The 21809-nt window shown below is 42.9% G+C and overlaps 2 protein-coding genes across 3 annotated transcripts in view; one reads left to right on the forward strand and one right to left on the reverse strand.

Moving 5' to 3' along the window:
• Window positions 1–16160, forward strand: part of slco5a1 (solute carrier organic anion transporter family member 5A1) — a 38430-nt gene extending 22270 nt beyond the window's left edge. For both annotated transcript variants that reach the window (XM_080050278.1, XM_080050277.1), the window contains exons 5-10: window positions 3665–3829; window positions 7542–7740; window positions 9814–9973; window positions 10460–10701; window positions 11362–11426; window positions 12692–16160. In XM_080050278.1, coding sequence (XP_079906404.1) covers window positions 3665–3829; window positions 7542–7740; window positions 9814–9973; window positions 10460–10701; window positions 11362–11426; window positions 12692–13155 — 1295 coding nt within the window. In that variant the 3' untranslated portion in view covers window positions 13156–16160. The remainder of the gene's footprint in view (window positions 1–3664; window positions 3830–7541; window positions 7741–9813; window positions 9974–10459; window positions 10702–11361; window positions 11427–12691) is intronic.
• Window positions 16161–16302: 142 nt separating this feature from the next.
• The window catches only part of LOC307267840 (uncharacterized protein), a 5773-nt gene continuing 266 nt past the window's right edge, over window positions 16303–21809 (reverse strand). The window contains exons 2-3 of the mRNA XM_080050275.1: window positions 20285–20318; window positions 16303–18522 (exon numbers count right to left, since the gene is read on the reverse strand). Coding sequence (XP_079906401.1) covers window positions 17618–18522; window positions 20285–20309 — 930 coding nt within the window. The 5' untranslated portion in view covers window positions 20310–20318 and the 3' untranslated portion in view covers window positions 16303–17617. The remainder of the gene's footprint in view (window positions 18523–20284; window positions 20319–21809) is intronic.

Consider the following 21809-nt stretch of genomic DNA (forward strand, 5'->3'; position numbering starts at 1 on the left):
TAACTTCTTAGACCAGTGGTAGCCGTCCTCGCTGTTTAACTTTCCCCAGCAGGTTTTTTTGGGCTGTTGTGCAAACTTTGGCCAATTTTGCAGACTCCGTCAATACAGTGTTTTGAATCAGTCAATTGTTTTAGTGCTGTGCTGTGTCCTTCTACAGAGGTGTGTGTGTGTGTGTGTTTTCTCTATAGCACAAATTCAGCAACTTTCTCTAAGAGATATGCTGCACTGCACTGTGGCTTATTTCACTAGGGATCTTTATGCCCTTCAGATCATAGAATGTTCCAGAAACTGCTGCTTGCAAGTCATTCTTAAAATGTCTTGGATTTGACCGTACTGATACTTTTGTTTTCTAAACTTAAGTAGTTTAATCAATTTCTTGCAAATAAGATACGACTCCATCCAAACACTGTTGAAACTTAAGTTCTGATATATGGTAAGGAAGTTGCTTAACTTCTATACTGGCAGAATCACTATTAGCTCTGTTGTTTTAAAAAGTCCATAGAAATAAAATGCATAGTTTGTCTAAGAATCCTGCCAGTAAGTCCTGCCAAAGCATTCGTCTATCTATCTATTCAGCGAATACATTTTCATCCATTTAAATGTTCGTATCGGTTGTCTGTTTGAAAGATTTATATAAACTTAAGTTAAGGGTCAACATTATTATAGTTGGTATGCGCTACCGTGCATTCACAGATAACGTAGAACAAATTATATGCTTTGATTGCCTGGCTCTACTCAAAAAGGAATGTTTTCTCAAAAGCAAATGGATAAAGCAATTCAACTGAGTCATCAAATAAATCCACCCCTAAAGAAAGGGTGGCAACTGTTGCGAACCAGTGGACATTCTGATTTAGACAGAACAGCTGCCATAGACATCAACAGGACCTTGCCATCTGTCCCCCCTCCAGACAAGATTACGGCCCAGATCCTCAGGAATCAAATAATTAGCGTCACTATTCTATTCAAACTTTAGATCTGAGGTAGCGCTGAGTCTGACAGATATTAACATTTTCCCGAACCTACTACAAGATGAGCTCATTTGGTGCTCAGACAGCTAACCCCAAACCAATGCCCCAGTGCTGTCCCCACTTAGTCTGGCCTGCTTCATAAATAACATCCCCAATAAAAGGCAAAACTAATCCACCTAACATACATCCTGAGACAGAGGAAACTCCTATGATAACCTTATGACAGACAGTAAAGTTCAAATGCTTGCCCTCCCAAAAGTCTGACTATACCCAAATGTGGCCCACGACAGACCGAACACACTTACCGAGAGAGAGAGAGAGTGGGAGAAAAAATGGACTACACAGAAATAACTAAGCCTGAGGTTGAATGCTAATAATCTTAACAACCCAAACTTAATATTTTGGTTTGAAAGGCTCTAATAACGGCTTCCTTTTGTATTTTTCACCATGAATGTAAGAGGGGCGAGAGAACAAAGTCGGCTTTAACAGCAATTTGCTCCTGCTCAAGGCCAGTGTGGAAATGTAGTCCCTCCTACATGTCCCTGGGTCTTTTGAGGGACACCCTTACCAGGTTTCCCAACTACAACAGCTTCCTCTCTTAATGTACAGATAGATCAACTCCAATCTGAGATCCCTGTAGATTTGCGGAGATCCCCATTCTGTCAAACCTTCTCCAGAAAGTTCTGGCCCCAGGCTTGTTAAGATGAAAGAGGTAGTATGTTCCAGTGACCCTGAGAACAGCGTTTGTTTTTACAACCTTGGGTTTCTGGCAATGACTTTAAAGGCAAACTTTTCAAATGCAAAAAGCTAGACACAACATAGAAGCCTTAAAATCACCTTCTGCTTTCTCCCAATAGGGGAGAACGGGGTAATGTGAGACATCAGGTAATGTAAGACACCCCCTGTATCTAGGCAACGGAACACATTTTTGGTCATGTGAGCATTTTGTTTGTCAAGACCCTCCCATTTACCCTTGGCCATGAAGGATATGACCACATTGTGCTGTTGTAAGCATGTTTTTTCCCCCCTTTTTTATTTTTTATTTTTTGCATGTAAAAGTAATTTTTCTTGGTGTCAACTTAATCAACTGTTGTGCCAAAACAAATTGATTCAGGTAGAAAAACTTCTTTCCTTCAAGTTGATGAACTACTTACCTATGAAACCATGTCATGATGCTAACTGATTAGCCTGAATTGCTAAGAGAGGTAGTTTACCCCTAAGCTGGGCTAAAGTGAGACACAGGACAACTTGTTTGAAAACAATCATATTTTCACTGCCCTTCGTCCTGAATAAATTCTGATCATTTCCATTGCTAGGAAACATCCTGAATTAATGGGAAATGTGTACATTTTACTGATGATTCATTTCAGCTGGTATGGCTTAGAGGGGAGCAAATGAAAAATGTGTCTCACTTTACCCCACTCTCCCCTATTCTTATGTTTCTCTATTAAACAGTATGTTGGGATGGGACCTTGAAAAACTGGTTCAAAGAAATGGTAAATGGAAAACTGAATGTAGCCATTTAAGACTAAATTCACCAGTCCCCACACCATCCAGCCCCGACCTGCTGCAGCTGTGCTGATTAGCTTGGCAGATGTGCAGGTTTTACATAACCCTTTAAGCCAATTCCTCCCAAAATCCCAGATAACCCTTTGCTGGATGGAAGTTTTGTGTACGTGCCACAGTGCACAAAGAGATGTAAAAAACTAAAACGGTTGATGGTTGTATTAGATGGATTCTCATATGTAATAAGTGGAATGCATTTGACATATTTGGTTTAAATTTATTTGTGAAAACAGACATTTAAGCCCTCATGGAGTTGGTTTATGGACAGCATGGTGATGTCATGATTTGGTAGAAAGTTGTTCAGGTGAGTTGCCATGACGGCAAGCATCTGCCCTGCTGAAGTGCCTTGTGAAAAAAAAAACTGAACCCCCATCAGTTCGATTTGGAAAATTATACAGCACTCGTTTCCTTTTGAGAGAAAATGACATATGGTGCTTCCTACCACTTTTGGTTGTTGTCAGCCAGTGCAAAGTGCTTGTGTACAGCAAACGCTAAAAACAGTTGGATTCTGCCTGGTAACAGTAATGTACTGTACAGTTTGACCTTATGACTCTAGAGTGACTGGATGAGAGGGCATCACGTCAAACAATGTATTCATAGACACTATCCTAAAGCCAGACGAAAAGGGCATGCTCGCCCTTGTTATGATAAAGCAAGGAGGACGGCATTTCAGGCTGCATTTGCACAGCTTGGTTTGGTTGGGGTTGGCAACAGAGATGCAGAGATGCATCATACTTGCATTGTACAGTATAGCACACTTGCTGGTGGCTACATTAATTTCTTAAGATCGGGTTTCAGGCTACTAGGAGCATCTGTGTGTTTATGTATTTATGTAATGAGACATGGTTGAATGCATATCAAAAGTGTGTGTGTGTGTGTGTCCGTTTCAGAGACATTAAAGGATGTTGTTAACTCCACTGCATTATTACCTCAGGTTATTATTACAAGGTTTATTGGGGTTACAGATGCATCTATTTCTGTATTTCTCTTAATTACAGGTCTCCAGTGCGGGAATTTTTCTGATGATATCATTGAGTTCAGTTTATGTAGGAGTGAAAGGCAAATTAAAACAACTGATGGTGTTTTTAATTACAGCATCCTCGTAAAGTCTTGTCTTGTCCCCCACCTAGACCTCCCAAAGGCAGCGTTGAGGATCCTCAGCAACATGACCTTTCTGTTTGTCAGCCTGTCCTACACGGCAGAGTGTGCCATCGTCACCGCCTTCATCACCTTCATCCCCAAGTTTATCGAGTCCCAGTTTGGTATCCCCGCCTCCAACGCCAGCATATACACCGGTAAGTCTTGTCTGTGATAATGCAGTGCATCATTAAAAATGTATCGGACACATAATTGTCTCAATGTCTGGGGACCAATTGATTTATCAACTGATTGATTCATCATTTTGAAATAATCACACATCTCAGCAACCGTTATTTTAAAATCGGCTATCCATAGCAGAAGAAATTGTGTGTTTATTATTTGTTGCGTCTTTGTTTGTTGTGTTTGTACATGTGGACAGCATGTTCTATAGGCACCATCAGTTTGAACCATTCTAAGCTCACATTTGTTCTCCCCTCTCCACGTGCTCGCAGTGATTCACAGTCGAAGGGCAGAGCTATGAGTCATGCCGTCTCGCCGACTTTCATTCAGTGATGATAAGCTTCTATTACAGCCCCCAACCAACACGCATTCATCATAATGTGAACATACACTCACTCACTCACTCACTCACTCACTCACTCACTCTCTCTCTCTCTCTCTCTCTCTCTCTCTCTCTCTCTCTCTCTCTCTCTCTCTCTCTCTCTCTCTCTCTCTCTCTCTCTCTCTCTCTCTCTCTCTCTCTCTCTCTCTCTCTCTCTCTCTCTCTCTCTCTCTCTCTCTCTCTCTCTCTCTCTCTCTCTCTCTCTCTCTCTTCCCCTCCCCCCCCCTCTCTGCTCTGCCTGGAATTTGTACACCACATATGTTGGATGTACAAAGAACCATTCAAGTCTATCAGTAGTGTCTGAGCCACTGGTGCTATTACACAACTGATTGTGTAGCATAATGACTGCAGCAAGGAGTGATTGAAAGTGCAGATAGGCTTATGAAGCGTGTGTGTCTCTCCAAGTATTCTACTGACAACCATATGTTCACCTCTACACACACGCATACGAACCCCCACATAGACAATACTATTGCCTCATCTCATCTGCCTGTTGCCAGGATACAAGGGGTAAGGGCGAAACGGGTGGTGCGGTTGCCGTGGCTACCCAAACGATGCCAAGACTGGCGGGATTTGATGATGGTTTACGAGGAGCGGGAGGAGGAGGAGAGGGCTCCCCTGTTGGTGCTCCCTCAGGCAGACAGACGGACAGAACAAATGTGACAATACTCTGATAAGGGGGGATAGAATGGGAATGACACCTGGGTTTGAGCATGTGTTAATACATTATTTGGGTGTTGTTTGCATAGATAGTGTTTTGACATTATGAGGGAATACCAGCAGAGTTTGATTTGCTTTCAGTTGGAGACCGTTTTCTAGCAATCCCAAATCAGTGAAGATTAGCTATCAGCAAGAGAAGTTGATATTCAAGAACTTTGACTCACAAAAGACTTTGCAAGAGAAAAACATACATCTAACTTTTCTATTGAATGACATTACAACCCTACAGTTAACTATTTGAACATTGCTCTTTGTTGATTAAAAAAGTCTAAGGAGACTTTACAATTGCAAACTGGCACTAAACATAGTAGCACAGTTGAGTCTGATGTCATTAGTTTAGCAGATTTGCATTATTTGTATAAGTTGAAGCTTAAAGCTGCTACAATGGATCATTTTATATCAACAATGAGTCAAATGGCTGTAGTGTAAGCTAAAATGGGTTACTCCTTACGATGTCCACAAGGAGAATGATCGATCCCCTATTAGCTCTAACGTTATAGCATTTTTCAGCTCATTGTTTTGGCTCAATCTTTACATTCTTGGTTCAGACTCTCCAACCTAATCAGCCACATTTGAGCTGCTATTTAAAAGCAGAACCAAAGAGTAAAACAGACGAAAAAGTAATTTAAGTAAAAAAAATTAAAAAAAATAAATCAGTTGATGCAGGTTTCAACAATGTCCCTCACGAAATGTATCTTTCACAAATCCTGGATACTTTACCAGATCCAGAATGAAACCAAAGCTGTCAAAATGAAATAAATGGTAATGTGGAAATTAGCACCTCGATGAGTCAGTATCATGCCCTGTTAAAGAGGTGCTACACTGCTACATGCTCATTAGATGTTGCTCCAGAAATAACCCTGTAACACGCCTCCCTCGACTGCTGTTGCTGCTCTCTGCTCGCTGTTTCTTTGACTTTTTCCCCCCTCTTTCTGGTTCCTATCCTAATCACAGTCCCTGTTCCTTTCAAGTATGCACTTTCCATTCTTCTTATTTTTCTATTATTTCTTCTGTGTGTCCCTGTGTGCATTTTTCTTCTTTGTCTGTGCTGTACAAGCTGCAGCTGACAATTGCAAGCAGTAAGAAAAGGAGAGTCAGGAGAGTCGAGGCTTGTTTGATGTAGGATCTCTATAGATTAGAACTGACATGCATGCATACATGCAAAGTGCACACATTTATCAAATAACCACAGACAAAATAACCTGCAGTGTAGCTGTTAATCCAGATAACATGTGTAAATCGTGTGTGTGCGTACTGTATGTCACTGTGATATGATATCTGGTCAGGCTCGATACATGTTTAATCCCGCAGAAAGCACAAGAATTTAGCACAGAAGCATGCACTTAACAGCATCATATTATACTACAGATGTCTGTTGCCTCACTGGGCGTGCTCAAAGAGACACTGAATCCTATCTCTCTCTCTCCCCCTCTCTGACTTTCTCTTGGTCTCTGTATTTCACACGCACACAAACACATAATACAGTTGAAGGAAAAACCAGATGCCGTGTCTGTGTACTTGGATCACTTCTATGCTGATCCTCTAGCTTTGACGACCCTCCGCCCCCGCTCGCTGCCTGGACCCATCTAGCTCGTTACCCGGCCGCGAGCGCCTGTGGCTAGGCTCGAGGGCTGGCCACGTGCAGCCTCCTCCGGCCTTAACTCCCGCTCCATGACACTTTCCACCCGGTCAATCCTCCTGCCGGCAGCAAGCTTTGCCTTTCTTCATGCTGTCAATTAGGCTAGCTCTAGTGGACTGTGAGCATGTAGCAGCGCCTGAAATGACTCACTTGTAGCCTGTAGTGTTAGCCTGGTCACATTGATACAGAAACGAATTCTTATCTTGTCCCTTTTTTCTCTTTTGAAGTTGTTTATTCTTAGTTTAGAGGTGCACAATGTAACTTTGGGTGTATCAGAAGTCAACATTTTCTAAGGCATTTTCTCAAAAATGAATAAACAAACTTTCCTCACAGGAAAATTGGATCCCTGGGACACTGATTGATGTTAAAAAGCTACCTGCAAAGTCATCGTTTCACTGTTGTTTACAGCAGTGGGGGACCACATTTTTGATGACAAACATATTGTAGCCTTACATTTGGTTCAAGGTGCCTCGACAAAAAATTGTTTTCAATTATTGATTCATTATTTATTATTGATTATTTGATTGATATTGATAGAATCATGCAATACAAAAAATTTGTGTGGACAAAATATGCTTTGTAAAATTAACTGAAGGCTCTGCAAATGTAAACAATTCCCCCCCCCCCCTTAAACCTGCATACTGCACCTTATAACTGGGGAAGTCCCATTTTTAGATTGATGTTTCACTTTCCAGCAACTGTGACCAACAAGGCACCATAAAATCTTTCATATAAAGGCATGACATTTCTACATGTTTTTCATGATTTTAAACACTTGTTAGTCACATGCCAAGTACACGCAACCAGCCATGCTTCACAGTAATTAATTCAGTGTTGACATTTTTTCACAACATAAATGAGCTGTTCTATTCCTGTGCTGTTTTTCAACACATATGAAGTTTGCCTCTCACCCACCACCGTTCTTTTCTCCGGTTCCTCTCCCCAGGGTTGATCATCGTACCCAGTGCTGGTGTGGGCATTGTGCTGGGGGGCTACATCATCAAGAAGCTGAAGCTCGGCGCCAGAGAGTCGGCTAAGCTGGCCATGATCTGCAGCGGTGTGTCTCTGCTCTGCTTCTCCACTCTCTTCATCGTTGGCTGCGAGAGCATCAATTTAGGGGGCATCAACATACCCTACACCACTGGGTAAGGGACAAATGTACCCTATAGACCAAGATCTGTGTATGTTTCTAAACTTCTACCACTGTTTGCGTATGGGATTATATATGTGACATACAACCGTACTGGAGGAGGGCGCGGGCTGTCCGTCATCCTCCCTGTGTTGTGGCGTATTGTTGGAAGTGTGAATGACTAATTAGCCGCACTGGCATCTGCTGCGGAGCATCTCTGCCGCCTCTATTTCTGAAGCCGCTGCTCAACGCCACATCAGCAGAGTGAACAGACAGTCATACGATGTGTCAGGCCCCGGGGCGGACGTCTGTTGGCACACACACGGTTATGAACACACTCATTCAGACAGACGCACACACACAGAGGCACCATGCAAAGAGCGACCTTGGGAAATTCACTTCAAACACATCACATATCGACCGCATTATTATCTTATCTCATCATATTATATGCTGCTTTCATGAATGTACAAATAATCTACATTTTCAGCCTCTTTTTATCCAAATTCAAGAATTGATTCTGCATGCATAGTCATACTAGTAGAGATATATTTATAAAACATATGTTGTAGGCTGTGTGGAACAGCTCACTGCACCGTCTCAGAAGTTCACTCAATGAACACACAAAGGTGAAACGGCTAAACCTCTGTGAAATTAACTTTTCACATAACTACGTTAATCAAAGTGATTATCTGTCAAATACTCTGCGTGCCCTTTAAAGCCCCATAGCTGACCCATTACTAACTGTAGTCTCTGTTTGAACCGGTGTTTATAGAGGGGTCAACAAGACGTGTGAGCCACTGGGGCTGCTCATTATGAACAGCACTGGTCCACTAGTCACTGGTAGCACCCACATGAGGAATGTCCAGCCCAGAGCCCACCCTTGTGTCACTTGTCTTAACTCAAACACCAGTCTAGACTTGGAACTATTTGACCCACAAAAAAAAGGTCCTCAACCTTTTCAGAGCCAAGAGGCAAATTAACTTATGTTCAGTTAAAGAGGCCAAAATGGAAAGCTGCCCTGTACTCATCTTTGATTTACATTTTCAAAATAAAGCTGTCCAATGATCAGAATCTGCATAGTGCACTTTGTTTAAAAAATTGTCTGCAGTGAAAAAACACTCTTTTATATCTTCGGGTTTGGCACAGACTGCACACAGTGACATAACATCTGGAGGGTTCAGCGATGCCCAGGGTTTAGGCTGGGGGGAAAAACTACATATGCAATCAGTGCAGTGAGCCCAAAGCAGGGCTGATGCCTCTTTACTTGCATGCAAATACGCACATGCACACTCCCTCTCCCTCTCCCTCTCCCTCTCCCTCTCCCTCTCCCTCTCCCTCTCCTCCTCACACTTACTGTCTGGAATGTGGCACTGTTATGTCAGGACAAGCCCAAATGTGCTTCCCCTGTGAAAACTAAAATAAAAATGAGATCACTTTAATGATGGTCGACAGATTTTAAAAAGTGGCATAAAAGCAGATGTATATTTTTACTTCCTGTTTGGCAGAATTGTGTGTGTGCGCGCGCCAGCGTCTCTCTGAGGCTGTTGTGTTAGGGGCTCGTTCCGCAGGGCTCACAGTGAAGCCTCCCAGAGAAAACCCAGGCCTCGCTCCACTGCTCCTGGTTCAGATGAAGCCAAAGTCCTGTTTGGCTTAGAGTGACTGTTCCCACACTGCCTGTCCAGTCACTTCCTCAAACCTCCCTCCATCTCTGTCCTTCTATCATCACACTGGATTCAAGCCAATTATTTAGGGATTTTGTGCAGCAGATTAATCATGAGACACAGAGACTACAGTAAACATTCAAGAGGAGATTGGAAGCTTCAATCAGCTCACACACTACATTTTGCTCCATATGGAACACTGTTTTACTGATGAGTCGTAGATACTGTGCTATACATTCATCATTTTCATGAAGTTTGGCCCTTTTAGCTGCTGAAACCAAATATAATGATAATAACACACTGTTAATAGCACCTAGAATCCAGGTTTAAGAGTGGTTTTGTGGTAGTATGGTCTAGCAAATGCAAACGGGCTGTCCCTCTTGTTCCTAACCAAATTGTGTGTGTGTGTGTGTGTGTGTGTGTAGTCCGACCCTGACGATGACCCACAGGAACCTGACGGGCAGTTGCAACGTGAACTGCGGCTGCAGGATCCATGAGTACGCTCCGGTCTGCGGCTCTGACGGCATCACCTACTTCAACCCCTGTCTGGCTGGATGCAGCACCGTGGGCAATGACAGCACCGGGGTGAGCACACGTACACACACACACCCCGACCCACCACACACAACACTCGCCCACTACACTAATAGGCTAAATAGTTTTTGCCGTCTCAGAAGTAATTGCTGTGTAGTCAGTTATACCTCAAGTTGAATATAAAAACAGGAGGATCTCAGAAAACTTTGCCTTCTAATCCTAATATCAAAAAGACTTGTTCTCTGTACATTCTCCTCCCATAGCACAGGAAGTGTCAGACTGCACAACAATGTCACAAAGGAAATTCCTACAACAGGAGGAAAGGAAGTCTAGATTCTTTGTCCTCGTCACAACAAAGCCGCTGTCTGTGTGTGTGTGTGTGTGTGTGTGTGTGTGTGTGTGTGTGTGTGTGTGTGTGTGTCTAAACTTTGAGGAATTTTCAATGTAGCTACAATATCATTAGCCTTTTTTAAATTAAATTGGCTTCAGAATTGATTTAATATAAAAAGACAATTATTTTTTCTTCTTAAATTCCAGATCAGGAACTACACGGACTGCGGCTGCGTGCAGAGCAGACAGGTGATCACTCCGTCGTCGGGCGGCCAGGTCAACCAGCTGCAGCTTGTCATTGTCAAAACCTACCTGAACGAGAACGGATACGCCGTGTCGGGGAAGTGTGACCGCACCTGCAACACCCTCATCCCCTTCCTCGTCTTCCTCTTCATCGTCACCCTCATCACCGCCTGTGCCCAGCCCTCCGCCATCATAGTCACACTCAGGTAAACAGTACCACTGCTGCCCCATCGCTGTCTGTCTGACACACTGCTGCCCCCATCGCTGTCTGTCTGACACACTGCTGTCCCCATCGCTGTCTGTCTGACACACTACTGCCCCCATCGCTGTCTGTCTGACACACTGCTGTCCCCATCGCTGTCTGTCTGACACATTGCTTTGAAATGGAATTGAAAGTAATTGAAAACAAACAATAAATTCAAAAAAAATATTTAAACACAAGGCAAGGCACGAGATGATTTACAAATACAAAACTGAATTTGAGCATCAGAGTATACATGAAATGTGTTTGGGATTTTTGGTTAGACACATTTTGTTTTGATAATGTATATACTTGGATTCTGTTACCTTCTTTCATTGATCCGTAAAATGCAAAGGGAGCTGACTAAATAACGGATGTTAAAAGGGTGTAGGTGTAATAAGCTAAGGCTTCAGTCTACACCTTTTCTAGATTTTTCTTTTTTTAACGCTAGAAGCATTCATTTTATGTTGCTTCTTGACCAAGTGTATGGTCTATAAATTGGGAAATGACCAAAATAAACCAAACTAAACTAAATGTTATCCTCCATTGCTCTTACTGATACAGCAGACGATCAGCTGGTTGTTGGTGTCTTATTTTCATTTTCATGCCGTTTCTCTCTTCTCAGGTCTGTTGATGAACAGGAGAGGCCTTTTGCTCTTGGCATGCAGTTTGTTCTGCTACGAACTCTTGGTAAGTTCCTGAATATCTGCACTATGACGAATGGTGTGAAAGCATTAGAATCACCCACTGTATGTTTTTACGACCATATGAATCAGGTTAAAACACTATAATCCATTGTTTATTGTATCTACTTGGCCATAAAGAGTAGATTCTTATAGATGTAGTTTAGTGAAAGCAATATACGGTATGTGCATTTAATTTGTCAGTAATTGGACGGTAAAAAATGCAGCCAGTCATTTCTCTCATTTCATTTTTATTGTTGAGGTTTTTCCAGCTGGTCCATAATCCGCAGTTATAACGCTCTGTTTTCATTGGCTGTAATTCTGTCTCTTGTCCTTGCTGACAACTTTTAAAGAGCGCAGGGACGCTGCACTATAGTGGACCTCTGTTAACTCTTGTGTTGATAAGTACAGAGAAGCCCTCAGGGTTAGTCAGCAGCACTGCCCCAACATGCCTTCAAACCGCTTGGTATGGCGGTGTGAACATGAAGCTGTCACATTAAACCATCACAATATGTGTGTGTGGTGGGGCAGGATGGAGCCTGTATTTGTGTGGGTTTATAGTTATCAGTTCATTATCCAATCTGATCCTACACAACAGCCCCATTTATGAAGTTACTAATGTTCTGTTTGTATGGACATGTGTCAGAGAGGCTGCTTCAGCTGTAAGATCAATACATTTTTGAGTCCATGGTTAATGATGGTGTTTTGTTAGTCATTTGTGTAAAAATCAGTTTTTAATATTTTGACCACTGCCATTGACATACATAAGGAGATCAGAGCTGCTTCAGCTCTGCATGAAATGGTGCCACCAAGTGGTAGAATGTGACACTACAGTCAATCTACAATCGAGTGCTTATCCCAATTTAATCCCACAAACTAGGGGTATATAGTATAATTTTGTGTTTTTGCATGAGCTGTGTTGTGCACGCCCTTTAAAATCAAGCATTTCTTCACTTTGAAAAATAACGAAGTCAAAGCTCAGGAAATAAAATGTTTGTTTACAATCAAGCTCTGATTGTGGAAATACAAGACGTCACCCTTTTCCAACTGAGCTTCGCCCACTTCAAATTTTGTCAGAAAAAAATATACTTATATTATGTGAAATAACCCAAAGCTTGTCAGAAAATAATGTGTATAGGATCCCATCACTCAACACAGTTGGAAAAAAAAGCTTACAGGCCCCTGATACATGTTGTTGTGTGAACACACCATAAACTGAAAGCCACTTTAAAAAATGTCATCAATCCAAACATCTCTGTTGTTGTCCTGCAGCTTACATCCCCACTCCCATCTACTTTGGCGCGGTGATCGACACCACCTGCATGCTGTGGCAGCAGGACTGTGGCGTGCACGGCTCCTGCTGGGAGTACGACGTCACCTCCTTCCGCTTCGTCTACTTCGGCCTGGCCGCCAGCCTCAAGTTCGTGGGCTTCATCTTCATCTTCCTCACCTGGTACTCCATCAAGCACAAGGAGGAGCGGGCGGCCGAGCGCTGGCGCCAGCACCTGCCTCCGCTGGGCACCGTCAGTGAGCTCATCTGTCACGTCGGAGGCCACAAGAGCCATGCACGCACACGCTCCTGCCCTGTGTTCATCCCGCCCCGGCCTGACCCGCCACACGCCCTGCTGCTGCACCGCGGACACAGCAGCCTCAGTTGCCCCGGTAACGACCTCAAAGCAGTAACCCCGCCCATCCTGCTGCCGCATCATCAGCACACAGGCTCCGCCCACGTCTGAGAAATACAATGCCAAGCCCCTCCCCTTTTGGGCATCATCATCGTTGACACGTGCCTTTCACGGTGTGTCTGCTTTACAACCAGTCAGACACCAGGCAAGGGCCTCCACAGCTGCTGTACGGCCAACAGAGACACCAGTGCACCCACCATACTTTTAAAGGGCTGCTCATTGTTTATTCCTATTAACAGGAGACTGACAGACGTTGGTCCTTTGATTCTGAGCATATCATCCACAGAAAGGGTCAGACCTCCACTTCAAGGGTTGGGACGATGTTAAGACATCACATGGTGCTAGTTTAACAGGCGAGGCATTAAAACCTCTGAACAAACAGATGAGTCATCATCAACACGACATCTAAAGCACAACTGACAAACCTGTACTATGCAAGATCCTATGTACAGCTCCTCCTTTCTTAGTACTGTACAGATCCCTCTACACATGTACCTCTGTCTTCTTCCCCGCTCTCTTCATTCTAGCCACACACTGTTGTTGTCACATATTATTCCTCACAGTCCCCCAGCTGTGAACGTATCGGTATTTGAGCCATTCCAACCGTTCTCCCGTCGTGTTAACGCGTTGTTTGCATCTTCAGAATTGACAAATGTGGGATTTTTTTTTTTTAAACCCTTGCACTTTTTTTTTTTTTTTTTTCTGTAACAGTGCCTCTCAGGCTGCCTTGGCCAGTCCAGTATACAAAGCTAGCTAGCTACCAGGGTAAATGCTAACTATCAGAAAAGATCCCTTTCCTCTCAGTTGAGCGACAGTTATTATGCTGTTTTTTGCCCTCAGCTTCTGTGTTTGGGAGCAGTCGTCGCCGAGCTAGAGTCGTCGCATTTCCGGCCTTGGTAGAGCAAGTAGCTTAAAGCTCGCAAGCACCAGCGATGCAGAGTTTAATGACGTCTTCTAAAATATTTCATTACACTACTTTATCCAAATGTTAAAAATACAGGAAGTAATAAGAAAGATATTTCATCTCTGTGCTGGAGCTACTGCAAGTCCAAATGATTTGATTGTTCTGGGAATTCTATGATGGAGATTTAAGAAAATTTGGCAAAATTGCTGTTTTCTTTTACATGATTTGACCCATTTTGACAAACAACCGCTTCAAAGTCAAACAATTTGTATCTACTCTATTGCAGCATTCATCAACAAATGAAAGAAATGCGTCAGTTAGGCTTCGTATTGTAACGGCTTCTCCATTCTAATGGTCATCAGATGTACATAGTAGTTAATTAGTAGTGTAGGCTTTAAAAAAAGTAGTAAGGCAAGCATGTAAAAAAAACTCTTTTATCAACAAGAGTAATCCAAACGTTGATTACTCATTTCCTTGGTGTTTGGGGCCCTCTAGTGGTCAGACATGATTGTGTGAAAGGCCAGTGAATGTTGCCGCTTGTCAGATCTACTGTACAATGGAATTCTTGGTTGAAACGGTTAATTCTTCAAATTAATCACTGCACTCCACTTCCTCCAAGGATGGACCCATGCAACAGTTGAGCTGCTGTTCACATTTACGCTGCGGCCCTTTGTGATTAAGTCAAGATTTTAGAATTCTGTCTGCTAGTCCACACAGCATTCAGTATAAGGCACTTATCCGAGTGAGGCAAATGTTTTGAACATAATTGTCTAATTTTATTTTACCTTGGCTGTTGTTTTCTTAAGTATCTTGTGGATTTACCTTTTGTTGGGATTGGGACAGATGGTGTTTTCAAGAGAAATAGAAGAGGTGGTAATATGGCCTTTTAATGTTTATATTAAAAACATAAAAAAAATAAGCTTTGTTGGATATTAGATGTTTTAGGTCAATTCAAAAAGTCAAATCTGTGGCACATGTTTTCAAGACCACATTTGTGTTTCTTCTGAGGGCTATGTAAGTCCAATAAAGTTATTGTATTTTATATTCTGAACAGTTCCTCTTCATTTTAGATCAAAGTTGTTCATAAAAAGGAAAGACATGTGACGCAGTGACTACATTTTAAAAGTTAACGTTTCTGGCCAAGATTCATGGTATTTTTGCCGGGTAAAGATTATCAAGTGACTGATTTTTTTTATTTTTTTTTTGTATTATCGTGACTTAGTACCTCAAATTACATATTCATAAGTGATTGTGTAAATAATTTACAAAGCAAATGAAGCATATTATAGAGCTCACGAATAGTTAGAAGCATATTTATGAACTAACTCAAGGCATTGTAGATAAAAAAAAAAAAAAAAAACTTAAAGCTTCAAAGTAAACAGTGGATTTGTCTCGCGGTGCCTGAACAGTATTATTCATATGGGAACGGTTGAGTTCGCTTTACGTCATGTGGGGGAGGGATATTGGTGATTGCAATGTATTTATCTTTCTTTCCTTCTCCTGTCTAGAGGACTACACAGTTGAGTCCATTTAAATACTGATGTTTTTCTACCCAGAATGCCCTTCTCTCCATCTGTAATGATTCTCTACACTTCTTAAGGGCTCCAAATGAATCAGTTTAAAAAAAACAGCAGGTCCTTAGGTAATGCATCATATAAGCAAAATATGTATTGCTTACTCCGCTAGGCCGAACAGTTATACTTTAAATATCGCCTGATTTTAGGAATATTAGCATTTTTTAAAAATCTATTTAAAGCTAATCTTTCAAAAGCAAAATGCCCAATGCCAAGTTTTGCATAAATGTAATAACTGGGCACTTTGTTTGTTTTGAATTGGCTTTTATACTCCAAATCATTAAAAGGTGAAGCTTCCCAATGCGGGGCAGGGTAGAGAATCATCCTTTGGAAACTCCCAGAACATTAGATACAGTAAGTGCAGGGATGTCTCTGCCATTACTGTACTGTACAACGACCGCTTGAAATTCAGTGTTCTGCTATTCAAATACCTGGACTACCGACTACAGACGACTCCAGGATGACTGTAGGAATTTTGAACTGAAGGGTGAATTTCCTGGACAGAACGGAAGCTGTTCCTGAAAGTCGAGCTCTTATCGCTAATTTTTCCTCAGGAGCAGAAGTCTAATGGACGTTTGTGGACACTTGGTTTGCAGACGCCTTAAATACTTGATATGTCATTAAAAAAAAGGAAAAAAAAATAATCCACTTGGTTGATTGAATTATTCCAAAGTATTGTTTTGCTGTAACAACATAAACATCACCAGGGAGAAGGTTTGAAAAGGTTTTATTTCTTAACAGCTTCATGGCTTTCCTGAAAGCAGACTTGTTCTAAAACTTCTACACGCATACTCACACACTGTCAAAAAAAGATGAGGACAGCATCTCGGTTGTATTTTGCAGTGCCAGTTTTTCTAACATCTCGGGCTGTTCTTGAGAAGCACCATCAGCTGAGATGAAGGTTAAACAATGTGCCCTTATAGTGGCCCGGGAACAATCCGCTGAAGTCTGTGGAGCATTTTGAACTACTGTACTGTCGGTGTGCTGTGCTGTGCTGCCATGTTACCAGTTAAAAAAGGGACATACAGCTACATTCAACATGAATTGGCCATGTGCAACAACCGTACTCTGGATTATCGAAGCACTATGTCACACACCACATGATTTAACTGGTGACATTTTCAATAAGAACATTTTCTTGCCCCCAGTGATGGTGAGGGCATTTGCGTGTGATGAAAAAGGATACATTTAATTGTTAAAGATAAAATGTGCAGTGGTGCAACTAATCAGTAAATAGAAAGCGTAGAGTATCAGATGTGTGTGCTGTATCAAGCTGTCGGTATTAACTGTACAATGATTGTCTGTCAATGCCATATTGAAATAAGGTAAAAACAAATAATCCCATTTGTTGAACAGATGTGCATTTATGTTGATTCTGTAACTTTTTCCGGGGTGACAAACCAGTTATTTAAAAAATATGAAGTCAGTAGAAATATAATTTCATGAAATCTAATTTTACAATGGACACACATTTCATATCCAAATACAAGTGGAGGGTGAAAGGCCATAACATTGAAAAGTTCCAAAAGTGCATTTGGGGTGAGATTTTGCCTTTATTCATATGGTGAGTCGGGTATCGTTCGGATGAGATGGGTTTGTGTTTCGTGGAGTCTTTACAGACCGGAGCTTACCTGAAGCTGACTACGTGTTCAGATGTTAAAATGGTTTCACCACTCACACTTTTATGATTTTCATAAAAACATATATTAAAAACATCAATGGTGTCGTCCATATGGAATTAATCTTTTTGTACCCCAACACAACTTTAGCTGCATTAAGGCTTTATCTTTTTCTAAATATATATTTGGAGAGAAAAAGAAAAAAAAAAACATAACACTGTTTACTAAAAAAAATGTAGGCACATGTAAAAAAATAAACAATAACTTTAATACTCATTATACAACTCTGGACTGACTTGAGGTGGTGTCACTCGCCCTTGCTCTTGGGCAAGCATCATCTCCCAATCACTGTGTCTCTGTGTGTCTATGGCGATCAGCAGCTCATTGGCTGTCTCTAGCCTGCTCACGCCTCTGCCTCAGAGGGTCTGATTGGAGGGTTGAGGCGGAGCGCCGCTGCCCTCGTAGTCCAAGGTGAGGGGCAGCGCCGACTGAGGCAGCACCAACCCCACACGGGGTGGGGTTCTAGTCTGTGTGCTGGGGGGGCTTGTGGTGGTGGTACTGGCCTGCATCTTGGGCTTCAGTGTCTGTGGTGGGGAGAACGGGAGGTAGCCTTGGGCCTGAAAAAGGTCTTCTTCATCATCATCTAGGACCAGGCCGAAACCCTCTCTGGGGCCGGGCTCCAGGCTGTTGTGAGCACTCAGCAGGCTGGCATGATGCGTCTCCAGCTCTGTCAGGCCGTTCCCACTGAACGTGTCCCCCTCCAGCTCCTCTAGCTGCTGTGGCCACATGTCACTCTGGAAGATAACCGTGGCTCTGCTCAGACCAGATGATGACGGCGGTGACGCCGATGACCTAACAGACCACCCAGGTCTGTTTAGAAGCCTCTCAGTCAAGTCGTTTACAACAGATTGGAGTGTCCTTTCCAGTGTGGGTGTCCTAGGCGTGGGTGGCGTTTGGTGGGGGGCGGGGGTGGTGAGGTGAACCCAGTGGTTGGTGGTGGCTGCTGGGGCCAGCTGCTGTTCTTCTCCGCTGCCCTCCTCTTCAAAGCCTCCACCCCCGGCCCCGGAGCCCGGCTCTGGCAGGGCGGAGTCGTCGGGATCGTGGGTTCGGTTGGATTGGTTGGAAACGTGTCGCAGTGCAAACATATTATCTACATCCTTCTGGAAGTTGGCCCAGTCGTCTGAGCCGGGGCTGTAGTCAGGCCTACATTCATAAAGGCTTTCGTTCATGCTATACAGATCCTCCAGTCCCTGCCAGTTCACCTCCTCGTCCGTCAAGTTGGGCAGCTTAACCCTGTCGTCCGTCCCATATTGGCTGTGTGCTGCCAGGGAGAGAGAGAGAGAAACGGAAGACTGTGAGGCTCCTGGATAAAAAGCTCTTTTTCAAAAGTTGACTCAGACAACATGCAGTCATGCCCAGCCTCAGGCTCTCATTAAAGCACACACATCCAGGGGGTTTGACGCCCCAAGCCACACACGCACAAGCGCGCGCGTGCTCTCACACACACACACACACACACACACACACACACACACACACACACACACACACACACACACACACACACACACACACACACACACACACACACACACACACACACACACACACACACACACACACACACACACACACACACACACACACTTCAAAGCAGCCTTAGATAGACTAGATAAACACACCATCCTCACTAAGCTCAGGCCATGAGTAGTGCAAACACATGCTGCATTAAAACATACATTAGAGAGACGGACTAAAAAGAAATAAAATATTGAATGGTCCATAATAATGGACTAAATTACTGAGCTGCACAAGAACAAAAAAAACGTGATGGCAAAGTTAATTAAAATGCAAAGTCAGGCAACCTGGAATAAAAGAACTTAAAGAGCAGAGGAAAGAAAAAAGATGTTCAACCAAACAAGAAGCTGATCAGGGAAAGAAAAACATTTTAAATAAGAAAGAGAACTTGCTGCCGAATGTCCCCAGGAAATAAATGGATTCAAAATGCTATCAGAAGAAAAGAGGCAAATAAAGGCAAAGCAGCAGCAAAGGGCTAATTAACAGTCTAGGTCAGTTTTTTGGTGTCAACAAGTACACACTGAGGGGGGAAAAAGGTATCAGTGCCTCTTTGGCTTTTTGTGTCTACTGCAGCTAGAGATTGGAGAGTGGGTGTGACATGTGGCAGCTCAGGGACTCACAGGACTGAGAGGCTTGTTGGTCTCCTCTTTGACCACTTCCGATGCTGCTGTTGCCTGGTAAGCAGGTGCCAGAGACAAGGGGAGGTCAAAAGGTCAGTGGGGGGGTCACAGTAACTTAAGTGTCCACTCTACCACTAGCTAACGGGCATGAGCAAAAGATGCGAGGTGTCTGAACGTCATGGAACACTAAAGTGATGGTGACGGTTTGTTTTGTGGATATGACTGACATGGCATGGAGGGTGATTTTAAAGGAATAGTTTGACATTTTTGTGAAAAAATGGTTTCCTGCAGAGAATGATTAGATACCACACTAAAGGATGAAGCTACAGCTAAAGGGGTAGTTATCTTAGCTTAGCATATAGATTATGTAAGTCCCAAAATGTCAAACTACTGCTTTGAGCTTTGGTGTGTAGAATGTGATGCATGAGGGGAGATGATAATACGGTATCATGCATTGTCATTCACATGCACTTGATGCTTACGGGTGGATCTAGAGTAGAACTACACAAGACTTTTTAAAATTCCTCTGTAACCATACATGCCGTTTAAAAAAAATGGATCGACTTTAAGGCTATGTTTTAACATGGTGATACTGGGGGTGGAAAAAATGCCACAGAAATATCTGAAATGCTGTAGAGCACATCAGTTCTAAGTGATGAGAGATGGTGTGCACAAATGAAGCTGCTTTAATGAGATAAAAAAACAAAATCAGTTATGATTTGTTAGCGTGTCCCCAGCATGCAGCCAAAGATTAAGCACCAGCAGCACTCCAAATGGATGGATGTTATTAGTGGGAATGAGGCAAATTAAGGCCCATGCAGGTGTTATAAAAAAAATATTTAATAAAAAAAAAGCCACTGAAGAGACACAAAAATTGGTGGATACCTGTGTGGCTCATAGCTTCCTCCATCTTTACCTCCTGATCAGAAAAATAAAAGCAATCCATTGTTAATGTTTTGATTCCAGGGAGATTCCAAGAGGGAGAATAAATAAGATTCATTCACACTGGAGGTTTTTTCTTCATGCACGGGCTGCCACTCCCCTATGGAGAAATGCCATTATTGGATGATCAGAATGAGGAGGAAAAAAGAGAGATTTGAAATGGAGGGAAACAGGGGGGGAAAAGTTTGAAAAGTGTATATGACCGTGCTTTGTTGTGGATTGATCAGAATTGAGTGTTTTGTGTTTTTTCATCTTCAAAAGCAAAAAAGTACTCACGATTAACCGGCCCGGGCGATAATGACGGTGAAGTCACTCTCCCGTAAATACATTGCGAGCGCCTGCTAAAGCCATTTCACCAGACCGGTTACATTTTAACAATCTATTCCTCCAACAAAAACATTCGCTTGACGTAACCACAAACAGCAATTTCATTGATTCTGGGAGGCTGGCGTGGTGTGCACATGAGCCAGGGCGGCCTGTGTGCGAGTAAAGAGATTCTTAGGGGCTGCTTCGTGACATGCGTTGGCATGGTTTTTTGACAAGTCCGGCGTGCCAGCACTGAAACACAATCAGGTTTTTCTCAGAGCAAAGCTTGGCCGCTCCACTGCACCGCTCTCCAGCTGGTAATTACACACATTTACTTTTTATCCCCCAGGACATAAACAACGCGGCCACTTTTATGTGCCACACACGAACGCTGCAGCTCGGGCCCTTACAGGCATTTACTTATTAACCGCCTACCATCGCCGGGGTGCGTGCTATGCGAGGACGCTCAGACCAAGAGCTAGTGGTGGTGGTACTAAAGGATACACTGTGGCTGATTATAGCAGTGATGCATGACGGGCTCAAATACCATGACAGCCTCAAATGCCTTGATGACAGCATCCCGCAAATAATATCTGTAACACTCAAAAGGGGATGATGGCCAGGACGTACAACTGGAACATGTCTTTGATTTGATTGTAAAATACTTTTTTCAAAAACGCTCAAACTCTATTTTTGTAATAGCAGAGAGGAAGGTCCTTGGCTGTGTGTGTGTGTGTGTGTGTGTGTGTGTGTGTGTGTGTGTGTGTGTGTGTGTGTGTGTGTGTGTGTGTGTGTGTGTGTGTGTGTGTGTGTGTGTGTGTGTGTGTGTGTCATTTTGAAGAAAAACATTGAACACATCAAATCACAAGAGTCGGTGATGATTCCTTGACCTCCACCTGAAAATTTCAGCAAAAGTCACTGAGTGGATCGTCCTCCAAACACATGCAGCATGCAGGTGAGGGCAAAAATACACACAAACACACAAACACACACACGACTCAGACTGAAACAGAATGTAAAAACACAGCAGTAGACTAGACGGAAATATTTGACGTATCGCCCTTACTACTATTACAGCATTGCGTGTGCGTATGACTCAAACTAATTCAAATGTAATCATCTTTAATCAACTTCACCCCAAGTCATCTGTGCGTGAAATCTG

This window comes from Ammodytes marinus (genome assembly GCF_949987685.1).
Source record: "Ammodytes marinus genome assembly, chromosome: 21".
Lineage (NCBI taxonomy): Eukaryota > Metazoa > Chordata > Actinopteri > Uranoscopiformes > Ammodytidae > Ammodytes > Ammodytes marinus.